We start from the raw sequence: 22,848 nt of genomic DNA on the forward strand, positions 1-22,848 counted from the left end.
TGGAAGCACAATTGACAGTCAAGCCCGCATGTCTCCAGAATAATGCTGCTCAATAGAAATACAATGAAGCCACATTTAAAACTTTCTAGTAGCCACATTAAAGTAAAGAAAGATGAAATTAATTTTAACAATGTCTTTTATTTACCCAATATGGCCAAAATTTCTATGTCATTTCTATGTAAAAATTATTAATGAGATACAACTTACAATCTTTTTTTTATATTAAGTACATTTCATTTGGATGAGTCACTTTTCACGTACTCAGTACTCACATGTAGTTCGTTACTACCACATTGGGCAGCAAAACTTATAAAGCATTAGAGCCAGAGAGAATTTGCCCTCCCTATTAATCACTTTACCCAACTTTAGAGAAAATAATTGCAACTACTTTAAGTAAGAAATTAATATTTTAACTCAGAGGTTCTCAAAGCTTTTGATCTAAGGACCCCTTGGTATGCTTTAAAATTATTGAGAGCTTTTGTTTACGTGGGTTATACCTAACTATATTTATACTATTAGAAATTAAAATTAAGAAATAACTTTTGGGTTTTTAAATTTTTAAGTATCATTTATACAATAAAGTTCACCTAGTTTAAATTACCTACTGTCCCTTTGTAGGCAACTCCTCCACCGATCCCCAGCCTCTGGAAACCACTTACCAAGACTGAGAAAAATTTTAAGATCCAATAACACCAAAGCATACATTCCATTAGACATCAGAGCTACGACCCCAACGCATGTCGTGTAGCCTCTGGAAAATTCCAGGGTACACCCATGAGTGAATGAGTGTGAGAAAGGCAAATATGTCTAAGTGTTGCTATGAAAATTGTCTTGAGCCCAGAAGGGATCCCCAAGAAGGGATCCTGCAACTACACTTTGAGAACCACTACTTTAGCCTCTTGAGTGAATACCCTGTCATCCCAGCCACAGATCTACTTAGACCTCTACATTCCAAACTATTTTAAATAATTGGCACTTATAGAGTATCCATAACCAATACATTTACAAGTATTTTTGAGCATTTTGCATGCTTTATCTCGTTTTAATTCTCACAATGACCACATGAATAATAAAAGTACTGCACATTTCATAAAGTTAACAATGTCTCCTGCAGCCTGGCTCTCACTGCTCCCCTAATCAGTGGAAGGGTGGCTGTCCTGAACTAATAAATGTTGTTATAAATAAGGATATATTACTAATTTATGATAATGTCACAACCAGGAACCAGTGGAGCCTGCTCTAACACCTATCAAGCAGATCAAGATTTTTGGCACCTTGGACGATCATAGGGTCACTATCCACAGCCTTAGAGATTTTTCAGCTGCCAGAATTATTCTAAAGGTAAATGGTTTCTTCAGGACCCTCAACTCCTAGGGATCAAAAACCTGAAGTGGCATTTTCCCGACTATTCTCATGTATACTAAGTCAGATCTCTCCCTTTCACACTATGGAGTAGGTCCCTTAATAATGCAACTTTGCATTCACTTTCAGAAATCCATCTCATTTCAATATATAAATTAGTGTCCTCTTTATTTTTTAATTTAAAAGTTAAATGTGATTCAAACATCTTCTCTCTGACTCCAGAGGAGAGACTGGCCTAGAGAGAGAGAAGTATAGCTCTGAATGCCTTCTCTACTTCCTCTTCTGGCTCTCCCATGACTCAGAAGAAAGACCTCATAAACTGTGATTGCATTGTCACACAAAGCCAAAAGAAAGATCTAGAATCCAATCGAATATCTTTTAAATATTTTTAAAAGTTATAGTCCTATATTATCCTTCAGGTAGGAAGGATAATATACCTATCTGCCCAATAGTGGGGTATTTGGAGAGCTTCCAGGTCAGCAAACACATCCACATCAGGAGGGTAGCATACCCCAACTCCATGGGGACAGAAGCTCCTGTACACTCAGGACCCTCTCAGACCTCTTTAACTGGTTGTTCATCTGTACCCTTTACTATATCCTTTAATAAACTGGTAACTGTAAGTAAGTGTTTCCATGAGTTCTCTGAGCAATTCTAGCAAACTAATCAAACCTGCGGAGAAGGTCATGGGAACTTCTGATTTGTAGCCAAATCAGACAGAAGTGTGGGTAACCTGAGGACCTATTCCTTGTAACTGGCATCTGAAGTAGGGTGGGAATAGTTCTTGTGGAATTGAGCTCTTGATCTTGACCTGTTGGATATGACACTATCTCCAGGTAGATAGTGTCAGAATTGACTTAAATTGTAGGACACCCAGCAGATGTCACAGAGAGTTGCTTGATGTTGGAGAAAACCCCTACACATCTGTGTTAGAGGTATTGTGAGTATGGTATTAGTGTAAAAGGAAGTGAGAAACATATGTGGAGAACTGTGGCTTTCTCTGCTGAGGAAAACTGGTATTAATTTTCCTCCCTCTTTAATTCACCTCCCCCACTTCCATCTCTGACCTATGGATGTTGCTGTCTCTCTTTTTTTAAGAACTGGATCTCTGAAGGTGAAGCGTCTCCTTCCACGTGCTTGCGGCGCGCACCCGGGACCTGGCACACCTGGGGCCTGGCATTCCCGGTGCACTCAGGGGCCCTGGCGCACCCGGGGGGCACGGTGCACTCGGGGCCTGGTGCACCTGGGGTATGGTCCGTGGTTCCACGTGGGGCACAAATCCAAGACCTTCTACATGTAAAGCAGACATGCTAACCATTATACTATGGAGCCACTCCCCAAAATTGTTATTAAGAACTAAAGGAAAGAATGAGAACAATGTCTCGCCAAATAGAGAATATTAATTAAGAGATATAGAGCATAAAAATAAACCAAATAGAAACTCTGGAGTAGGAAAAAATGACCGAAATTTAAAAAGTTATTAGAGGGACTTGATGACAGACTTGAGCAAGCAGAAGAAAGAATCAATGAACTTGAAAATAGAGCAATTGAGATTATTCATCTCAGGAATAGAAACAAAAAGAAATGAAGAAAAATGAACAGAGCTTTAGAAATCTGCACTACACCATATGCATAATAGGAATCCCAGAAGAGAGGAGAAAGGGGCAGAAAGAATATTTGAAAAAGTAATGGCTAAAAACTTTCAAAATTTGATGGGAAACAATAACCTACACATCCAAGAAACTCAGTGAACTCCAAGGAGGATAAATTCATTCCAATTTTAGTATATGTGCTGCTGAAGCAAGCACAAGGAGGATAAATTCAAAGAGATTCACTCCTAGACACACCATAAGAAACAACCAAAAGACGAAGAAAATTTTGAAATCAGAGAGATGACTTACATGAAAGGAATCTCAATAAGATTAACAGCTGATTTCTTATCAGAAACCATATGGATCAGAAAGAATTAGTATAACATATTTAAAGTTATTTTTTTAAAAAAACCCTGCCAACCAAGAATTCTTTATCTGCCAAACTATTCTTCAAAAATGAAAGAGAAATTAAGACACTTTCAGATAAGCAAACACTGAGATTTCTCACTTGCGGACTTGCCCTCAAGAAATACTAAAAGGAATCCTTCAGTCTAAAATGAAAGGACACTAGATAGCAATTCAAACTTACATGAAGAAATAAAGAACATCAGTAAAGTTGTCTATATAGGTAAATATAAAAGATGGAAAATTGTATTTTTTGTTTGTAACTCCATTTTATCTTCTACCTTATTTGAAAGACAACTACATAAAGCAATAATTATAAACCAAATGTTGATGGGCACACAGTACATAAAGATGCAATCTGTGACAATTAGCTTAAAGGGGAGGGGCAGAGAAATGGAGATATATAAGAGCAAAGTTTTTGTATACTATTGAAATTAATTTGGTATTAATCCAAACCAGATTGTTATAAATTGAGATGTTAGTGCTAGTCTCCAGGGCAACCACTAAGAAAATAACTAAAAAATGTATAGTAAAAGAAATGACAAGGGACTTAAAATGGTATACCAGAAAATACATATTTAACACAAAAGATGGCAATAATGTAATAATTGAAGAACAAAATAGACATAAGACATTGAAAATAAATAGTACAATGGCAATGTAATTTTTATATGATCTGTGATTACATTAAATTTAAATGTATTAAACTCTCCATTTAAAAGCCAGAGATTGGCAGAATGGACATAACAAGAGCCTCATTTTAGATTCAAAGATGTAAGTAGGTTGAAAGTAGAAGGATGGAAAAGTTTTGCCATGCAAACAGTAATCAAAAGAGAGATGAGTGACTATGCTAATATCAGACAAAATAGACTTTAAGACAAAAATTGTTACTAGAGATAAAAAATGACATTTATAATAATAAAAGGATCAATCCATCAAGAACTTATAACAGGCTCCAGCACCAGTAGAAGGCCCCTAACAGGCCTAGCTGCTATGTGACAGGCCTGCTTGTCTGCATGCTGTGTGATTGGACAGAGCCCATGATTGCCCTAGTAAACTGGTGCTTTTAAATTTAAAATTAAATTTTGTCTAGAATTAAATCTGGACACATGTCATTTATGTCCCCTTGATCCTGAGGGTGATTGACAGTAGGGTTGGTGGAGTGCTACCCATACCCGATGACCTTGTGATCGCTCACACCTTCTAGACCTTTTTCTCCGGGTTACAAGTGAGATCATACTCTCCCTCACCCTAATACATTCCCTATTTCTCATGTTTTTTCTTCCTTCCACAGCCCTTAGCCAAAAAGATTTGTTTTCTTTTGTGCATGTGACCATTCTTTAATGTCAGTGATGTATACCTCACTTTATTAAAAAGTTACTCAACAAGAAAAAAAAAAGAGGATATAATAATTGTAATCATACATGCATTTAACAACAGAGCCCCAAAATACAGGAAGAAAAACAGGACAAAACTGAAGGGAGAAATTGACAATTTAAGAATAATAGTCAGACTCTTTCGTCTCAGCTGCTGACATGCCATCCAGATTAAAGAAGACCTGGAAACTTCAGGGCCATATGAGCCACAGCCATGACTGCATCAACAAGCACCAGAAGTACCTGGGGACTGAGATAATGTTGGAGGCATATATCACCACAGGATCAACTTCAGGAAATATCATCCAGGTTACTTTGGGAAAATTGGTAGGAGACATTACTATTTAAAAAGGAACCAGAGTTCCTGCCCAACTGTCAACTTTGATAAACTGTCAACCTTGGTCTGTGAGCTACCAAAAAACAAGACTGGAGCTGTTTCTATCATTGATATGGTGCGATCGGGCTACTATAAAGTTCTGGGGAAGGGAAAGCTCCCAAAGTAGCTTGTAATTGTAAAGGCCAAATTCTTCAGCAAAAGAGCTGAGAAGATTAAGGGTGTTGGGCTTGTTAAAAAATGTCAGCACATACAATGGGAGTGGGGAGAGGCTGTGTCCTAGTAGCTTGAAATTACATGGAGAGAAGTTCATTAAATGCTCACAAGTGTTTTTTTTTTTTTAAAGGAATAATAGTTGGAGACTTTAATACCTCACTTTAACTATTGAATAGAGCAACCAGACAGATTAGCAAAGAGAAGACTTGAGTAGCAGTATAAATCAACTAGATCTAACAGATATCTATAAAACACTCCACCCAACAACAGCTGAATGCACTTTCTTCTCAAGTGCACATGAAACATTCTCCATGATAGATCATATTTTAGGCCATAAAACAAGTCACAAAAAATTTTAAAAGATTGAAATCATATCAATTATATTCTCTGACCACAATGGAATGAAATTAAAAATCAATAACAGAAATCTGGGAAATAAGTATGTGGCAATCTCATAACACATAAGTATGTGGCAATTTCATAACACATTTCTAAATAATCACTAGGTCAGTGATGAATTAACAAGGAAAATTAGGAAGTATTTTAAATGAATGAAAATGAAAAAACAAGTCACAATATTGTAGAGAGAAGACAACTATTTCTTTGATGACTAGTCAGACATCTTGAACTACTTCTGCTTGATAATCTCTCTACTAGGTCTCGACAGGTTTACTGGCTACTGATTCATTGCAACCTCTTTTTTATTTAACATCCCTCCAGAAACACATCATCTGAGGGATCGTAGTTTCATAAGATGAGTTTGAGAGTTTGTCTTTTAAACCAGCTGCACAGATGTTCTCTCTGCCCTCTTCAGTCCTCTCTAGTCACAAATTAGACAGCTATATTTCACGGCAGAGTGGTACATGTGACCAAGAGACTCTGAAATTGTATGTGTTGACATTTTTTAACAAGCCAAACCCTCCCCTTTCTGCTGGCTCCTGTGGCAAAGTCAGGAAGTATTTACACCTCCCATCACAATGCCAGGGACCTGGGAGTGATTCCAGATGGAGGTGCCATCCTACCAGCATAGCTAGCAGAGCAGAGACCTACCACCAAAATTTTATGTTTCCCTTTTGGTTTTTTATCCGAAGTCAGTTCTCAGGTAAAAAACAAACAAAAAAAAAGACAACTCTCTTTATGAATTTAAATCCACAGGCTTCCTTTTAAAATTAAGTGCCATTTTTATAACCAGTAGAATATTGTCTTGATAAAAATAGGCTTTAGAACACAGTTGATTAGAGAACCACTTATACATAACACACGCTTTTTGTATTCAGTATTTCAGGAATGCATGTCAGTCTCCACTCCAGCCTCCATTTTTAAAATATTTTAAATATTCACTTTTGTTTTAAGAATCTGAGGGGAGAAATCATGATGCATTACTCTGATGCAAAATAAAGCCCATCTGGCTTTTGGCATGCCCCCATTTCCCAGACAGATGGATAATGTGATTAGCCGGAGGCAACTGCCTTTATAATATTTTTATCTGCTCAAGGATGTCTCAAAGATCAGAGATGTAAACAAATATGGGCCATATTTTTCTTGGCTGATAATACCATCCAGGTATAACTTTAGAAGAGGGAAATAGTAGGATCACGATCACCTGGGACCCTGTTAGGAATGTAAACTCTCAGGCTTTGCCACAGACCTGTTGAATTAGACTCTGGGGGTGGGGCCCAGCCATTTGTATGTTAACAAGCCCTCTGGGTGGATGCCAACCCACACTCAAAGGTGAAAACCAATGCCTTAGAAAAATATAACCATATTTCTAAGAAAGAAGAGAAAACATTACATATTAATTCTCTACAATTCTTTTCAATGCCTGTTACACACTAAGTACTGTTCTCCCAGTTTTGAGGCAGTGCACTTTAAAAGTCTCCAGAGAGGAGGCAGTGAATAAAAATGTGCAAAGCCTGCTACAGCCTGGCTGCAGCCTGGGTAGTGCAGGGCAGACTGCTTCAAAGCCCCTGTTGCTAGTGACCAGAGAAAAGGTAGACCTAGTGGAGGAGCCCTGCCTTCTCTTTTCTCAATAAACAAATAATCCTATTATGTAAAATCTCTCTATTTAAATGTTGGAAAAATTGGAAACCAATTTAAAAATTAATTATTATTTTAAAGGAACAGCTGTATTGGCATATAATTCACATACCATACAATTCACTATTTTTAAGAGTACAATTTGATATTTTTTGTTATATTCACAGGGTTGTGCAAACTGTCACCACATCTAATTTGGGAAAACTCACATTCATTAGCAGTTACTCCCCATTCTTTGCTCCCCACTCTCATTCCTAGGCAACCACTAATCTACTTTCCATCTCTATAGATTTGCCTATTCTGGCTATTTTATATAAATGGAAATTATATAACATGGCCTTCAGTGTCTGGATTGTTTCACTTAGCTTAAGTTTTTAAGGTTCATTCATATTATTGCATGAATCAGTACTCCATTTCTTTTTATTGCTGAATAATATTTTATTGTATGGATAGACCACATTTTGTTTATCCATTCATCAGTTGATGGACTTTTGGGTTGTTTCTATTTCTTGCTATTATGAATAATGATGCTATGAACATTCGTGTGCAAGTTTTGTGTGCACTATATTTTCATTTCTTTTGGGTATATACCTAGGAGTGGTATTGCTGGGCCATGTGATAACTGTGTGTTTAAATTTTTGAGGAACTGCCAAACTGTTTTCTATAGCAGCTGCACCATTTTACATTCTCACCAGCAGCAGTATGAAGGATATGTCCACATCTTCACCAACACTTGTTTATTATCTGCCTTTTTTATTTTAGCTCCTCTAGTGGATGTGAAGTGGTATTTCATTGTGGTTTTGATTTTCATTTCCCTAATGACTAGTGAGGTATCTTTTCAAATGCTTATTGGCTATTTATATGTCTTCTTTGAAGAAATGTCTATTCATATCCTTTGCTCATTTTTTAAATTGGGTATTTGTTTTTCTATTATTGAGTTGTAAGAGTTTTTTATATATTTTAAATGTACGTCTCTTATTATATATTATTTACAAATATTTTCTCTCATTTGCAGGTTCTTTTCATTTTCTTGATGGTATCATTTGCAGCATAAAAGCTTTTAACTTTGATATAATTCAGTGCATTTGTTTTTTTTCTTTTGTCTCTTGTGCTTTTGATGCTGTGTCTAAGAAACCACTGCCTAACTCAAGGTCATGAAGATTTGCCCCTATACTTTCTTTTAAGAGTTTTATAGTTTCAAATTTCACACTTCAAAGTATTATTTTTTAACCCTTCAGGCTACTCAAAACACATCTTTGTACTGGGTCTGGCTTATGGTTGTCAAGTAACCAACAGTCAAAGTTTGCCTGGGACTCAGAGCTTCCCAGAACATGGAATTTCCATGCTAAAACTTAAAGTCCTGGGCAAACAAGGATGAGTTGGACGTCCTACCAATAAACCTCCAACTCGTACCTTTGGTATAAATCATTATCACTGCTCTCCATGGCTTATAATAGATATTGAACCCCTCCTCACCTGAATGAACAGTTTGTTTTCAGTTTAAGGTATTTATTGAGTGCCCCCAACACAAAGCCCTGGGGTTGAGTGTACTGAGAAATAAAATACCAATTTCAGCGTCCATAAATAAAGTGTTATTGTTCTAGGCCCTGGTGGTGCATCAGCAAACCATTATGGAGCTTAAGTTCCAAAGGGGAAAGGGCAGGCAGTCTAGTGAGAGGCAGGCGGGAGGGACCATTGAACTAGGTGGGGAGAATTTTGAAGACAGGGATTTGGTTGAGTTAATCTTTGATTCTCCATCATCAGGGCTGTACAAATCACTTAACAATGCTGGTCAAATGATTAAATAAGTGATCTTTGGCCTTCTCATACTTATATTTTTTTCTTGATTCATTTCACTAGACTTTCAGCTCTTTGATGACAATGACATGTCTAACTTGTTCTGTCATACGTCCAGTGCCTATTATATTGCCTGGCACAACGTAGGTGCTCAATAAACAGTGCTCTAATACAAAGATACAGTAAAAAAAAAAAAAATCATGCCCTACATTTGTTATGGTAGCCTGGGTTTCAAGAATATTATACTCATAACAACGTTAATGAATCCCGGCAGATAAACACTGAGAGAGGCGTCCTCCTCAACGGAAGAGTGCTCATTGGTACCTCGACAGCCATTTCACAGGCTGGTGTGCCCTACAGGCACCCCAGCGAAACACCACCAGCCACAGAGAGCCTGTAAATTTCTCTAACCAGAAGGGCTCTCCCCGCCCCCTCTCCCCGCACAGCTTGCTCTGCCCTCCGCCTCCTCCTCTCCGCCCACTCTCGCCGCGGTCTCCTGGCGGCAGCGGCTTTGTCTCGTGGGCTGGTCCCTGGCGGCTCCCTCCCCCTGAACAGCTGCCGCCGAGGGAGGAAGCGGCGCGGGAGCTGTCCAGAACCCCGGTGCTGAAACCACGAGCGCTCGTCATTCACCACCACCATGTAAGGGCCATGAAAAGGGCTCGTCCTGGCGCAGCGCGGACATGGAGGAGGACTTATTCCAGCTAAGGCAGCTGCCGTGAGTATCATGGGGGCGAGTGAGAGGCAGACAGGCCTTCTTTTAAAAAATGAAAACCTGCAGGGGGGCATCTCTGCATGGCTTCTTGAATTTAAAGGGAACTGTTTCAGAGGAGAGAATTAGGCCTGGAGGAGAAAAGCCATTTTCCTACCCCAGAAGCCCAGCTTCTGTATCTCTGACAGTTCGATTTTTCAGATCCGTCAGAATCTTATGGGTACCCTCGGGGTGTTATGATTTCCCTCTCAATTGTTTGCAATCCCAAAGGGATTTTAAGGTCTGTGTTTTAGGAAAGCATTAGCTGCTGTTTTGAAATGTGGACTGAATTGATGAGTCCATGCAATGACATTGGTTATTTCCAGCCCATCTCCTATGCTGTGAAATTCCTAGTTTTTCTGCAAGGTCTTTTGGAAAGGAATGATAACTGATGTTGCAAACTGGTTTCTAAAAAGCTACGATTCCTTCCTAGAGTGGAAGCTTGGGCAAAGTCCGGCCGTTTATGAAGTGTGTGAATGAGAGGGCTGTGCACCCTCCTTGAAACCTCTTGCCTTCTTCTGAATGAAAGGTTTTTGTAACAGCTAGCTAGAGTGAGACATACCGTTGTTGACTATCCTTGGGAACATCAGGAATACACTGCTTAGAGGATGGGAATTTTTGAGGGATACCAAATTTGCTCTGAGACTCTTGAGGGAATGCAACCAAGAAATGGAAAGGGTAGGGGCCTTGCAGAGGGGCTTACATACATCTCCTACTTCAAGCTGATGGTGATTTGTTAAGCAAATACCAAGAGTATGAGACGGAGCATTAAAAAGAACATGAATGGGGCCTGTTGTTTTAATTTTTAGAAGCATTAGCCATTTAGATGGTAAAAGTAGACACCATTTGGATTTTTTTGGGAGGATACAATATTGTTAGTATGTGTGTATTTTTTTGACTTGAAAAAAATTGAAAAAAAAATTTCTCTCTCTAAACCACCGAGGAATTCTCCCAAGTGACTTTTAGTGTGACTGATATAGCTCTCTGAGGCTCTGAGCACTGAAGGATATTGTAGTATTTGCTTCTCAAGCAGTGTAAAATTAATTTTTGTTTCAAATTTTTTAATTAATTCAAATCTTTAATTAATTTAAATTCTTTAAGCTTTTATTAATTGATCCACAAATAGCATATCTTATGTAATACAACATTATTTCACAAGTGCTAAAGGATACTCAGTTAAAATATCCAGAGGTTGATATATGACTACATAAAAATGTACCCATCAGAATGTGAATCTCTCAAAGAAAACATACCACTTTCATTGAGAATAAATACAATACTTAGAAACCAACCTATTATGTCACAATAAAAATGATTCAGAAACTGAAATATGAAATTTGGTACTCAGAATAACAATATGATTCATATTGCAGTTTTACAGGGATAAAATTTCAAAAAAATGTCAGACCATATGAACTTTGCAAATTACTCAAAGATTCATGTATATTTAATTTACTAATATATAGAGATGACACTGTTCTGACTATTCCTTCCTTAATTAAAAATATAAAATAATGAGATTTATTTTATATTAATATATTAAATAATGTATATAACCTATATAAGGTAAATAAAGTTAGAAAATAAGCACACAAATGAAAACTCCCTCTTCTCAAACACCAATTTTGTTTCTTGATTATTCTTTCTGATATTTTATGCACATAAGTACATATAGTATCTATAAGGGGTACCAAATTGTGTACTGGCTCTTGAGTAAGACAGACTTCAGTTCAGATCTTTCTTTTGGGGGGTGGTTTAGATCTTGACTGCCACTTCTTAGTTATGTGACTTTGAGCAAGTGACTTAACTTTTCTGAGATTTAGGTTCCCTAGCCATAAAATGGGGATCACAATAGCACTTGATTCATAGGGTTATTGTGAAGATCAAGTGAGATAATATGTGCTAAATGCCTGGCAGATACAAAACACTCAACACATTTAACTATTATTAGATTTGAAAGATGACTTATAAAAACAATATATAGGCTTCCTATACTGGACTTCCAAATATTGTGATCTGCAAACCCCAAACTACATTTGAATGAAGTCAAAATTAGCCCTCAAATGTGCTGAGCTCGATTTATATATTTAAAAAAGAGTAAAGTAAAAGGAATGGCCATGTGAATCTGAGTGGGTTACAAATCACGACTTAGATGGTTTTTTAAACCGCACCCTTTGTATATTATGCACGGATTGCAGGCAGCAGATTTCTTGAGAGCAATATGGTTTTTAAAAAATCAGAGTGCCTTGTAGAGGGTTGGCAAGAGTGGGCTTTGGGACAGGCTCAGTCCCATGGGAGGCCAAGTGTTGATAGATTATAAGCCACTAAGTAGTTTACAGGGTCAGAGGAGGGGACAAGGGGATGATGATAACTAAGAAAACAGTCCTTCCTTGTGCCTAGGGTCTCTCTCACATAGCTCTAGATCAGTTCATTTGAGACCATAAATAAACTCTGCTTTTCACCTGCTGTTCACTCAGGTGCAGCACTATATACAGGAGATTCAGCAGACTGAGATTTTGTATCTACTTCTGCCTTATTGTGACCTTGCACAAGTTGGACTTTTCTGGGTCTCCCCTTTCTAGGATGAGTTTGTGAAAGCAAGTTTTGCAGACTATATAGATTACTTATCCATTCATTTATTCAACTTACTTGGGCACCATCCTCGATACAAGAGATTCTACAACTGAATAGAATAGATATTATCCTTGCCCTCAAGGAGCTTACAGTAGTAGTAGTCACTAGCTACACGTGGCTATTTAAATTTAAATTATATAATTTGGATCTAAAATAACTTCTATAATGTAATATACAGTAAAAATATAATTTATAAATAAAATGTGAAATTTGAAAAAAAATCAGCCCCTTGGTCACACTAACTATATTTCAAGTGCTCCATAACTATATGTGGTTGGTGGCTGCTGTATGGACAGCTTAGGTCTGAAATATTTCTATAACTGCAGAAAGTTCTATTGGACACCACTGGTCCGGCGGGAGAGGCAGACACTAAACAAATAATTGCATTATTATGAGAATTGTCTTAAGGGCTTCAAAGGACAAGTGCAGGGTGCAATGAGACTAGTTCTAGATGGGTGAGGGAGAGATAGATCAAAGAAGGTCTCCTTGAAGAAGTAACATTGGAGCCGAGTCCCCAGAGATGTGTAGGAGTCATTCAGGAAAAGAGATGGGATGAGGAGCATTCCAGACAGAGGGAACTGTGTGGGGAAAAGCTCAAAGTCAGGGCAATGGGACATAATGAACAAGTGACTCGAAGGAAGGATGCAGAGGATGGCAGGGACCAAGCTACAACATGGGTAGACCTTGAGGACATTATGCTAAATAAAATAAGCCAGTCACAGAAAGACAACTACTCTATGATTCCACTTACATGAAGTACTTTCATAGAGACAGAAAGTAGAATGGCAGTTGCCAGGAGCTGTGTATGGAAGGGGGACAGGGGAATTGTTAAATGTATACAGAGTTTCAATTTTGTAAGATGAAAGAGTTCTGTGGATGGATGGTGATGATGATCACACAACATTAAGAATGTACTTAATGCCACTGAACTGTACTCTTTAAAATGGTTAGAATGGTAAGTTTTATCTTATGTATATTTTACCACAATCAAAAAAAATTGCAGCCCTCTCACCCTATCCTCCAGCTCTGTTCTTTTTTCTTTTTTTCATAGCACCTATCACCTTCTAACATATTATATCATTTACTTATTTGTTGTTTAGTGTGTCTTCCCTTACGAGAGTGAAAGCTTCACATGGCAGAGATCTGAAGGATCCCACGTACGTGGGACATTGCCTAGATTTCATCTGATAACTGGATTCAAGTGTAGACCAGTATATGTCAGCCAAGAGAGTAAAAAAAAAAACAAAAAAACAACAAAAAAAAACTTTATAAATGTTAATCTATGTTTATCTGTTCATCAGCTTAATCATTTACCTTAACAGCAGTGGCCACCATTATTAACTTTTAGTGGCTACACAGCTGAGTCTACCTGGAAAGATCAGACATAGCCTTGTTTCATTGTATTTGCCTATCTGCTTCCCCATCCCCTTCCTTTTAATCAGGAAGATTGGGAAGATGCAATTTGACTTACTGATGAAATGACTATGTTCTTGAAATGGTCCCAGACAAACTCTTTGGGCCCATGGTGACCCTGATAAGGACTCATTTTTAAGTTCTAGAGAAAGAGCTAGAAATAGGTTTTGTTTTCTCTAAATGAGGAGGCCTCTGCACAGAGACATAGGACCAGAATAGATGGCTCAGGTGCATGTAAGACTTCATGCTGGCTCCCTTCCCCCCGAGACTCAATGGGGCAAAAGGAGAAGATTCTTGGCCAAGGAGGAGAAATGGGAGTTCATTGTCACCCACTTCTGGCAAAAAGTAGGGAGCTATTATAATAGCCTAGGGATCCTCAAAGTTAACTCACTAAATCCTTTTTAAACCTCAAGCCTAAAGCTGCTCACACCCCGTTATTTCAAACACATACCAGCTAGCTTCACTCTAAGGGATATGTGTTTCAGTGACTTAAGGGGAATAGTCTGGAGGGCAAAGAAAGAAGGTCTCACAAAGAGGCCATTGCTTGGATGGCTTAGGTTTTAGGGAGGATTGTTCCTATGCCTCCTGGCCCAGATAGTGGCTTTACAGCCCCACCCAAACTCTTCTCTGGGCTCTCTAGAAGAATTATGCAGATTTGCACGAATCATTGTGTGATCTTGGGCAATTCATTTAAATTCCCTGAGACTTAAGGGTGTGCCTAGACCACCTTCAAGGACATCTTTAGCTTTAAAAGACCAATTCTAAGCTCTCTAGATGGGTGTGCCTGGTACCATCCTGGCTCAGGGCGATTGTTCTGGTGTGATTAATAGCATCTTTTTCTCTCTTTAATACTGGGTTGTATGAAATCTTAACCTTGACACTATTCATATTTTAGACCAGATAATACTTTGTTGTGAGAGATTGTTCTATGCATTATAGGATATTTTGCAGCATCCCTGGCTTGTATGCACAAGATCTCATAACCACCTCATTTCCTTCTCCGTGAGTTGTGACAATTAAAACTGTCTCTGGACATTGCCAATGTCCCCTGGGAGACTAAATCACTTCCCATTGAGAACCACTGATTTAAAATGTTCTGGTTTAGGCAATAAACTACTCACTCTATTTCTAGAGCATCTTTGGATCTATTTAAACCTCACTTCTCTGACTTTAGTCATGGCAGGACCCTGGTACGTGTTCTGCCAGCAAATAGTGCCTCTTCCTTCAATCACAGTATACCTTTGGCAAGAGACTATAAACTCCAGGAGGGCAAGAATTTGGTCTGACACATAAAAGGACTTCATTGCATGTTTGTTGTATGACTGAGTGAATAAATAAGTTTTAGAGATAAACTACCTAGAAGGTTGTAGCACAGGTCTTCTGCTTCCCCAGTCAGAAGTTACCTACCCCACCATTCCCCTGAGGCTATGTCACAGAATGATTACCTGCATGGTCTCTCTACTCAAGCAGACCTGGATTCAAATCTTAACTTTCCTGTGAACTTGGAAGGTAACCTTGGGCAAGTTACTTTTCTTCTCTAGGCCTCAGTTTTATTGTCTATAAAATGGGGCTAGCAATAGCATCCACTTCATAGGGCAAAAGGCTCATGAGTGCTTAACAGACCTACTAGCATATGGTTAGGGCTTGATGAATGTTAACTATTATTTATTTGTGATCATTACCTTCTGTCCAGAATATGAGCTAGTGGTCTACTATTCAGAGAAGAAGCTCGATGCTATTCAGGTCAATGGGAATGGCAGGAAAATACAAATAAGAAACATACACAGAGAATAAAATTTCCATTAACTATAGACTCCTAGATCAGGAACGGAAGAGACCTTAAAAGCTGTTACATCCAACCCCTTACACTCAGCTTCTTAATTCTGGCAGAAAGGCATCAAGTGGTAGCTTTTAAATGTCTGGGGCCACCATCAATATCTTATGAAAATTCAAATTCCTGGACCCTACTCTGCAGAAATGTAAAAGCCTTAGGTTTGGAGAATGGCTCGGAATAAGCATTTTAATTAGTTCCGTTGGAGTGTTCTTGGCCTCAGTTAGAGAAGCATCAGTTGATTGGTTAAAATCATGGGTTCTTAAACTACTCAGGCCAGGGACCTAGTGTACTACATATTATCCAGGGGACCTGGGCCAATTAATGTAACCTCTCTGAGCCTTAGTTTACTTGTATAGAAACTGGGGAAATTAATAACACCTCTTTCCTAGGATTGTTGAAGGGATTACATAATAGTAAGTAGATATAGCACTTAGGCTTGCCCCTCGCCTGTTGGGTATGGCTGCATATTAAATATCATTACTCCTGAGTCCACTCACATGGATCCCTGCTTTTTCTAGACCATCTCTGTGAAGGGCAGCCCACTGCCTCCTAAAGCAGCCTTTTTCATGTCTGGACTTCTCTGCCTGAGAAGGCTCCTTATATTGAGTTGAAATCTGCTTCCCTCTTCTTTATACCCAGAAGTTCAAGCTCTGTTTTTCAGAATCCAAGTTGAACAAACACCTTCTTTCATATGCCAGAACTTCAAATATTTGAAGGTGGAGGTCCAGACCCTGAGAAGACTCTTCTCAAATCATACAGATAGGGAGTGCTCAGGACTTGTCTTGAAGGAGACAAAGCAAGTTCATTTTCAGTGACCTTTGCAGTTTCTGCCGCTCCAGGTCCCCAGCCTCTGACCTCATTTGTCAATAGGTTTCAGATTCCAAAGAAACGCCAATGTGACATAGATGAGTACCTGAGACAAAGTTGAAGAGTGCTGGTTGTCTGAGTTCCCTAAACATGTGGACACTTGTTATAACTTGGCCCTTTGCTGGTTAGCCTTGCAGATGGGCTTCTTTGTGAAGATGTCTTTTTCTATTGATTGGATGAGTCAGGGGGCAGAAATAATAAAAGCTTCTGCCTCCCTAATCCTCACTGTAAACCCTCTAGCCCAGACCACCATCACATCTTACCCAACTGACCATACAACCTCTTCCCTTTTTTCCTACTTCCTCTTTTGCCATCTTTCTGTGTTAATATACCTTTGATTTTCTGTATTCTTATGTCTTGACATCTTGGGGCCTTGTTGCCCTTGGAGGGACTGTTCTTCCCAAGGTTAACAAGTAAATGAATTGCCTGCCAGTGTACCTTTCATATACAAACTAACCAACCAGGAGCCACTATCCATCCACCTGCCTGGACCACCTAGGTCCAAGTACCTGGCAACTGGAGCTAGCCCCTATACCCCAGAGCTTGAAATGATTTAAACTAGTCAATCCTCAGCTCGTGTAACCACAGTAAGGACTCTTGCCTGCATTTTCCCCTCACTCCCTCTGCCTCCTGACTGACCCTGGTGCTTCCTCGTATAGCCCCCGAGGTGTGGCAAGTCCCCTCCTCTCAGGATCTGTGAGTATAACAGAATATATCTTTTCAATGATATCTGTCACCTGATCTTTTAGCCTTGCCATACCTAAATAATTATAAAATCTATACTTTAAAACGCTCTCCACAATCTATTCTTCTTTTTGTAGAAAAATGTGCCTGAATGTCTCGAAACTCAACTCTGATCATCTTCCACCCTCTCACCCTACTTGAAACCTTTCAATGGCATCCCACTAGTCTCAGGATAACAAGAAATATCCTGTGGTCTCCAGAGCTCTGCACGATCCAGCCTGTCTCTCCTTGGTCCTACCTCTGGGCCTTTGCGCTAGCTCTTCTCTATTCTCCTCCCATCTGTGTATTACTCTACTTTGTCCTCTTGACCTTCGCCTCCGCAGGAGGTCTTTCCTGACTGCTCCTCCCTGCAATTGTTCTTTACCTTGGCACCTTTTTGTTTCCTTCTCAAGATCCATCCACTTACAAATGTATAAAGATCTCTTTGTTTACTTGTGTATTAACCATCCCTCCAATTAGAGTATCCACTTCATGAGGGCAGAGACCGCATTGATTTTGTCTCCCTTTGTGTCCCAGAACTTTGCATGTAGTCAGCATTCAATAAACACTTGTTGAAATACTGAATGATTGTGTCGGATCTGCATGAAGCTCTCTCTCTATTGACTCCTTTAATCTCCATGGCAACCCTATGAGAAAAGAATTACCATTTCCATTCTACTAGGGAGGAAAATGAGACTCAGAGAGGTAAAGTAACCTACCCAGGGTCACACAGCTACTGAATGGTGTGGGCACAGGATTCAAACCCAGGTCAGTTTGTGTGCCAGAGTTGGGCCTGCCCTATGGCAGACTGCTTAAACAGCCACTTTTAGATAATCACAATCAGATTTAAGCTTCCTCTTCAGTCTGATAGATTCATGAACTCAGGGGAGAAATGTCCAGAAGCTCAGATGAAAAGAGAAGAAAACTTCCTTATCTAAAATACCCTAATCGAAGCTCAGACCCTAACTTAAGGCACGAGGTGAATTAAATGATGGTACAAACAAGATCTTTAAGTTGACAGCTATTTCCTCAAGCTCTTCTTTGAATAGCAAAATTATGTAAAATAAATGTTCCCTGCTATTTTAGTGAATTATATGCTATCTATACACCACAAATGCCAAGAAATTGTGAGCCAGCCTGTTTTGAAGCCCTCATATATTTAACATATGCCACTGCTATTTTCTTTTTCTTTCATGTTTCATTTTTTTTTCCCTTGGAAAATCGTGGCTTGTGTAGTTGATAAATACTTTTAGGAACCCAACCGATTCAAAATGTAGCCTGGCTTTCTGAGTCTAATTTAATGTCAAAGGTCTCTCTTTTATATCTTAAAACAAGTGTTCATAAAATAAAGGTGCCCTGGCTTCTAGTGGTTTGCCAGAGAGGGAAGGTGAACAGATCCTGGTTTAAAACTGCAGGGAGCTAAGCCGCTTTCTCAAAGTCATATTTCACAAAGGTCAGTGTACTCCATACTCAAGGTAGAAAGGTGACCTGAGTGAGGCCAGGTAGGAGGGAAGCTAATATTTACTCAATGCTCACAATTTCCAATTCATCAAGCCCAGTTAATCTTCAAGATGGTCCAGCAACTCTGTCGTTGTCCCTATTTCACAGATGAAAGCATCCATCACACGCTTAGCAGATGCTACCTGCTCAACAAGAGCTTTGTAAATAGTCGCTATTGTTATGTATATTTGTTAGGTAGTTAGACAGACAGGAGCCACAGGAGCAAAGGCCTAGCTCTGTAACCATAGAAACCACCCTTGAAGTCCTTCCTTAAGGACCTCCCAGAAACACCACCCCCTTTAGGGTTATAAATTACCCCAAATCCTGAGCACAAAGGCCAAAAAAGCTGCTGGCTAATCCAGCCACAAAATGCAAGCACAGAATGTACTACACTAACTTGCCCACAACCTCAGCCTCATTATACCATCATTATAATACTATTCCTAGTCCAGAAGTTCACGAATCTAATTATAACAGATGGAATTCTGGGTAAGCACATGCGCAGTAGGCAAAGTGTTATATAGCAGCCAACTGGCAGTCAAGGTAACCTCACATCTAGATCATCTAGGATTTCCCATCACAGGCCAAATATACACACACTTTGCCACTTTTGCTTTGTTACAGCCCTCTTCACTGAAAACCCACTCCTCCCTTGGAGCTTACTCTGTCTTTTTTATCTTTCACCTTCCAAATTCCACAGGGCTGCAGTCTTCCTTAGCATAGCCCATCTCCTCCTAAAATATACTTTCAATAAATCTTACTTCTTCTGAATCTCACTGACCTGTAATTCTTTGCTGCGTCAGCGGGGAAGAACTGGGGACATCACCACTACCCTGCCCCCAAGCCACAGGGTGACACCAGATTTAACATCACCCCAGCAGTAACATATTTATTAAAGTATAAATGCCCAGGTTAAAAATTGCTCACATTACAGAAGGGTCCAAAATAAAATAAAATAAAAAGAATGCCGTCCCTCAAAACTCCTTGTTTCCGTCCAGTGTTCTTCCCCAGAAACAACCAGTCTTTAGCTCTTACGTATCCTTCCAGACCGTCTAGTACTATAGAAGCATAAATACTCTACAGCAGTGCTTCTCAGACTTTAACGTGCACACAAATTTCCTGGGGACCTGGTTGAAATGATTCAATAGGTCTGGGTTAGGCCTAAACTGCATTTCTAATAAGCCCCTAGGGGATGCTGGGCCCCTTGTTGACCACACTTAAGTCTTAGGAGTGAGGACCTAAGTTATGGGATCATGTTCCAGTATATTTAATAATGAGCCCAACAATCTTTTCCTGTGGGCCCTTACAGATCAACGTGTGTATTGTGTGTGTGTGTGTGTGTGTGTGTGTGTGTGTTTATTGTGGTAAAATATGCCCGATATAAAATTTACCATTTTGACAATTTTAAGTGTACAGTTAGTGACATTAAATACATTCACAACATTGTGCAACGATCACCACCATCCATCTCCAGAATTTTTTCATCTACCCCAGCTGAAACTCTGTACTATTAAACACTCCCTATTTCCCACTCCCCTCAGCCTCTACTTTCTATCTCTGTGAATTTGACTATTCTTGGTACTCCCATATAGGTGGACAATATTTTTCCTTTTGTGTTAGGCTTATTTCACAACCATAATGTCTTCGAAGTTCATCCATATTGTAGCACAGAATTCCTTCCTTCTTAAGGCAAAATAATATTCCATTATATGTGTAGAACACACTTTGTTTATCCATTCATCCATTGATGGACACTTGGATTGTTTCCATCTTTGGCTATTGTGATACAGATCACAATTTTAAAAAACATTTTCTTAAGTGGATGTGTCATAATCTATTTAATTACTCATCTCCTGATGATTGTTTCTAGTTTTGTTAATACTTACCACATTTTGTTAATAATTATTACATGCAAAGCTGCAAATAGCATGCTAGCACCAAAGGAGAATATAGCAGGGTGGCTGGGGGTGGGGACTCTGAAGTCAGGTGGCTTTGCCAAAGTCTGGCTTAGACAACTACTGTGTGACCTTGGACAAGCTCCCAGTCCCTCTGTGCTTCGGTGTCCTTATCTGGAACATGCGGGTAGTGAAAGTAAAGGTTAAATAAGGTAGTCGCTAGAAAACACAAACACTATACTTAACACATGGTAAACTAACAATCTATATCATCGCCTACTGTATCTATCTCTGCAGTGAATTATCAGCATGACAATTCTAGATGGGAACACAGAGCATTTAAAATTTTTAAAGATATCACAGATCACCTTCCAAAAAGATTGCAGTGGTTGCTATTAATCACAGAAGGAAGTACAGAGCCCTGGACAATCCTGGAGGAAAGGATGTTATAAAAGCAGTATTCAAAGAAGATTATCAAACCACATGATCATTCTGCAATGTTACCCTCAGAGTTAAGGGTGATCCAACAACCTTCCCTTCGTCCCTGAAAATAAAGTGATAATGCACATAAATGTTCATGATCTTCCTTTTTTTTTTTTTTTAATCTATGTTTTTATCTTCTGTGAATACCTTTGGAGACAGTTTATGTTTTTTATTTTGGGGTTGACTCTTGGGGACAGAGAGTCCCTTCCCAGAACCTATTTCACACCACCTCTTAACTCAGTGGATTGCAGAGTTGAAATGTCCCATCTATAGGGGCCACACTGCCCAGATCTAGCCATACTGTTCTCTTAGAGGAATGTGGGCCCCAAATGGCCAGATACTCTACTTTTTAAGAGAGATCAGAAATCTTGCTTTTTATGCTTTTTATGTGAATTCTCTCATTTAAAAATTTTGGTATCTGCTTGAAAAAATGCCATGTGAGCAAATTTTGTGGGCATAATATAACTTTTAGGTGACCAAAGTATCTCTTTTCTAAAGAGATTAGTCTAAATTCTGACACATATATGCTTCCGAACAATATTCAAGTCTAGAATGAAGATATCCTCATTCCCATGTGAATCTGGTCCCCCTGGAGTTGTGTGGTGCCCAACCTGTACACCTGTATGTGGCAGCTCGGACATTTCAACTCTCTTGAAATGAGAGTTGTGTGTCAGGGGTGCCACATACAGTGCAACTCAATATAAATGCCAGCCTTCTACTCATTCAACAATCTTGACCATGAAAAGAAAGCTTTTCACCTGTCTTGGGCACAAGAGCTGTGCAGAAAAGCTGTTGAGGGGGAGTTGTAGCCTTCATGACCAGATTTCCTCTGTCCTCTAGGGTGGTGAAATTTCGTCGTACGGGCGAGAGTGCAAGGTCAGAGGACGACGCAGCTTCGGGAGAGCATGAGGTCCAGATTGAAGGGGTCCGCGCAGGCTTAGAGGCCGTCGAGCTAGACGATGGGGCAGCTGTGCCCAAGGAGTTTGCCAATCCCACTGACGGTGAGGGAGCTCTGGAGTTCGGTATCAGCCCCAGGCCACAGTCAAGGGCTCTGAGATGCCGGGGTTGTCTCCCCAGCTGGCACTTTCAGAGGGATCTAGTGGAAGGGGCAGGTAGGAGGGCCCAGAGGGCCTGGGGTGACACTGGAAGTGTGAACTGGACCTACATGGCTTACTTCAGCAGGCAAGGTTACATCATAATCCCTGCCAGTGAGCCTCATTGCATAACACTTGGCGGAGGACAGCAGCAACAACTATGATGATGATTGATGATGATGATGATAACGGTGACGACGGTGATGGTGGTGGTGGCGGCGATTATGATAGTGTAACGATGATGTGGTGATGATGATGGTGGTGGTGATAGTAATGGTGATGATAATGATAGTGATGATGATGGTGGTGATGATGGTTATGATTATGACAGTGATGATGGTGATGGTGGTGGTGGTGATGATGATGGTGATGATGACAATAGTGATGACAATATCAGCTGACATTGGCTGAAGATTTACTCTGTGCCAGGCACTGTTCTAAGCACTTTACACATATTACCCATTTAATCTTCATAACATTTCTAACTGGGACTGTTAATGATCATCTTCCCTCTTTTGCAGAAGAGGAAACTGAAGCA

General features: G+C 39.5%; 1 protein-coding gene and 1 pseudogene across 1 annotated transcript in view; both read left to right on the top strand.

The window, feature by feature from the left end:
• Positions 1 to 4,894: 4,894 nt before the first annotated feature.
• LOC102888770 lies at positions 4,895 to 5,360 on the top strand (annotated as a pseudogene).
• A 4,439-nt stretch (positions 5,361 to 9,799) lies between these two features.
• The window catches only part of SVOP (SV2 related protein), a 64,753-nt gene continuing 51,704 nt past the window's right edge, over positions 9,800 to 22,848 (top strand). Inside the window, exons 1-2 of the mRNA XM_006922179.1 lie at positions 9,800 to 9,834; positions 22,057 to 22,217. Of these exons, the coding sequence (XP_006922241.1) occupies positions 9,800 to 9,834; positions 22,057 to 22,217 (196 nt within the window). The remainder of the gene's footprint in view (positions 9,835 to 22,056; positions 22,218 to 22,848) is intronic.

This window comes from Pteropus alecto, unplaced genomic scaffold, assembly GCF_000325575.1.
Source record: "Pteropus alecto unplaced genomic scaffold, ASM32557v1 scaffold259, whole genome shotgun sequence".
NCBI classification, from domain to species: Eukaryota; Metazoa; Chordata; class Mammalia; order Chiroptera; family Pteropodidae; genus Pteropus; species Pteropus alecto.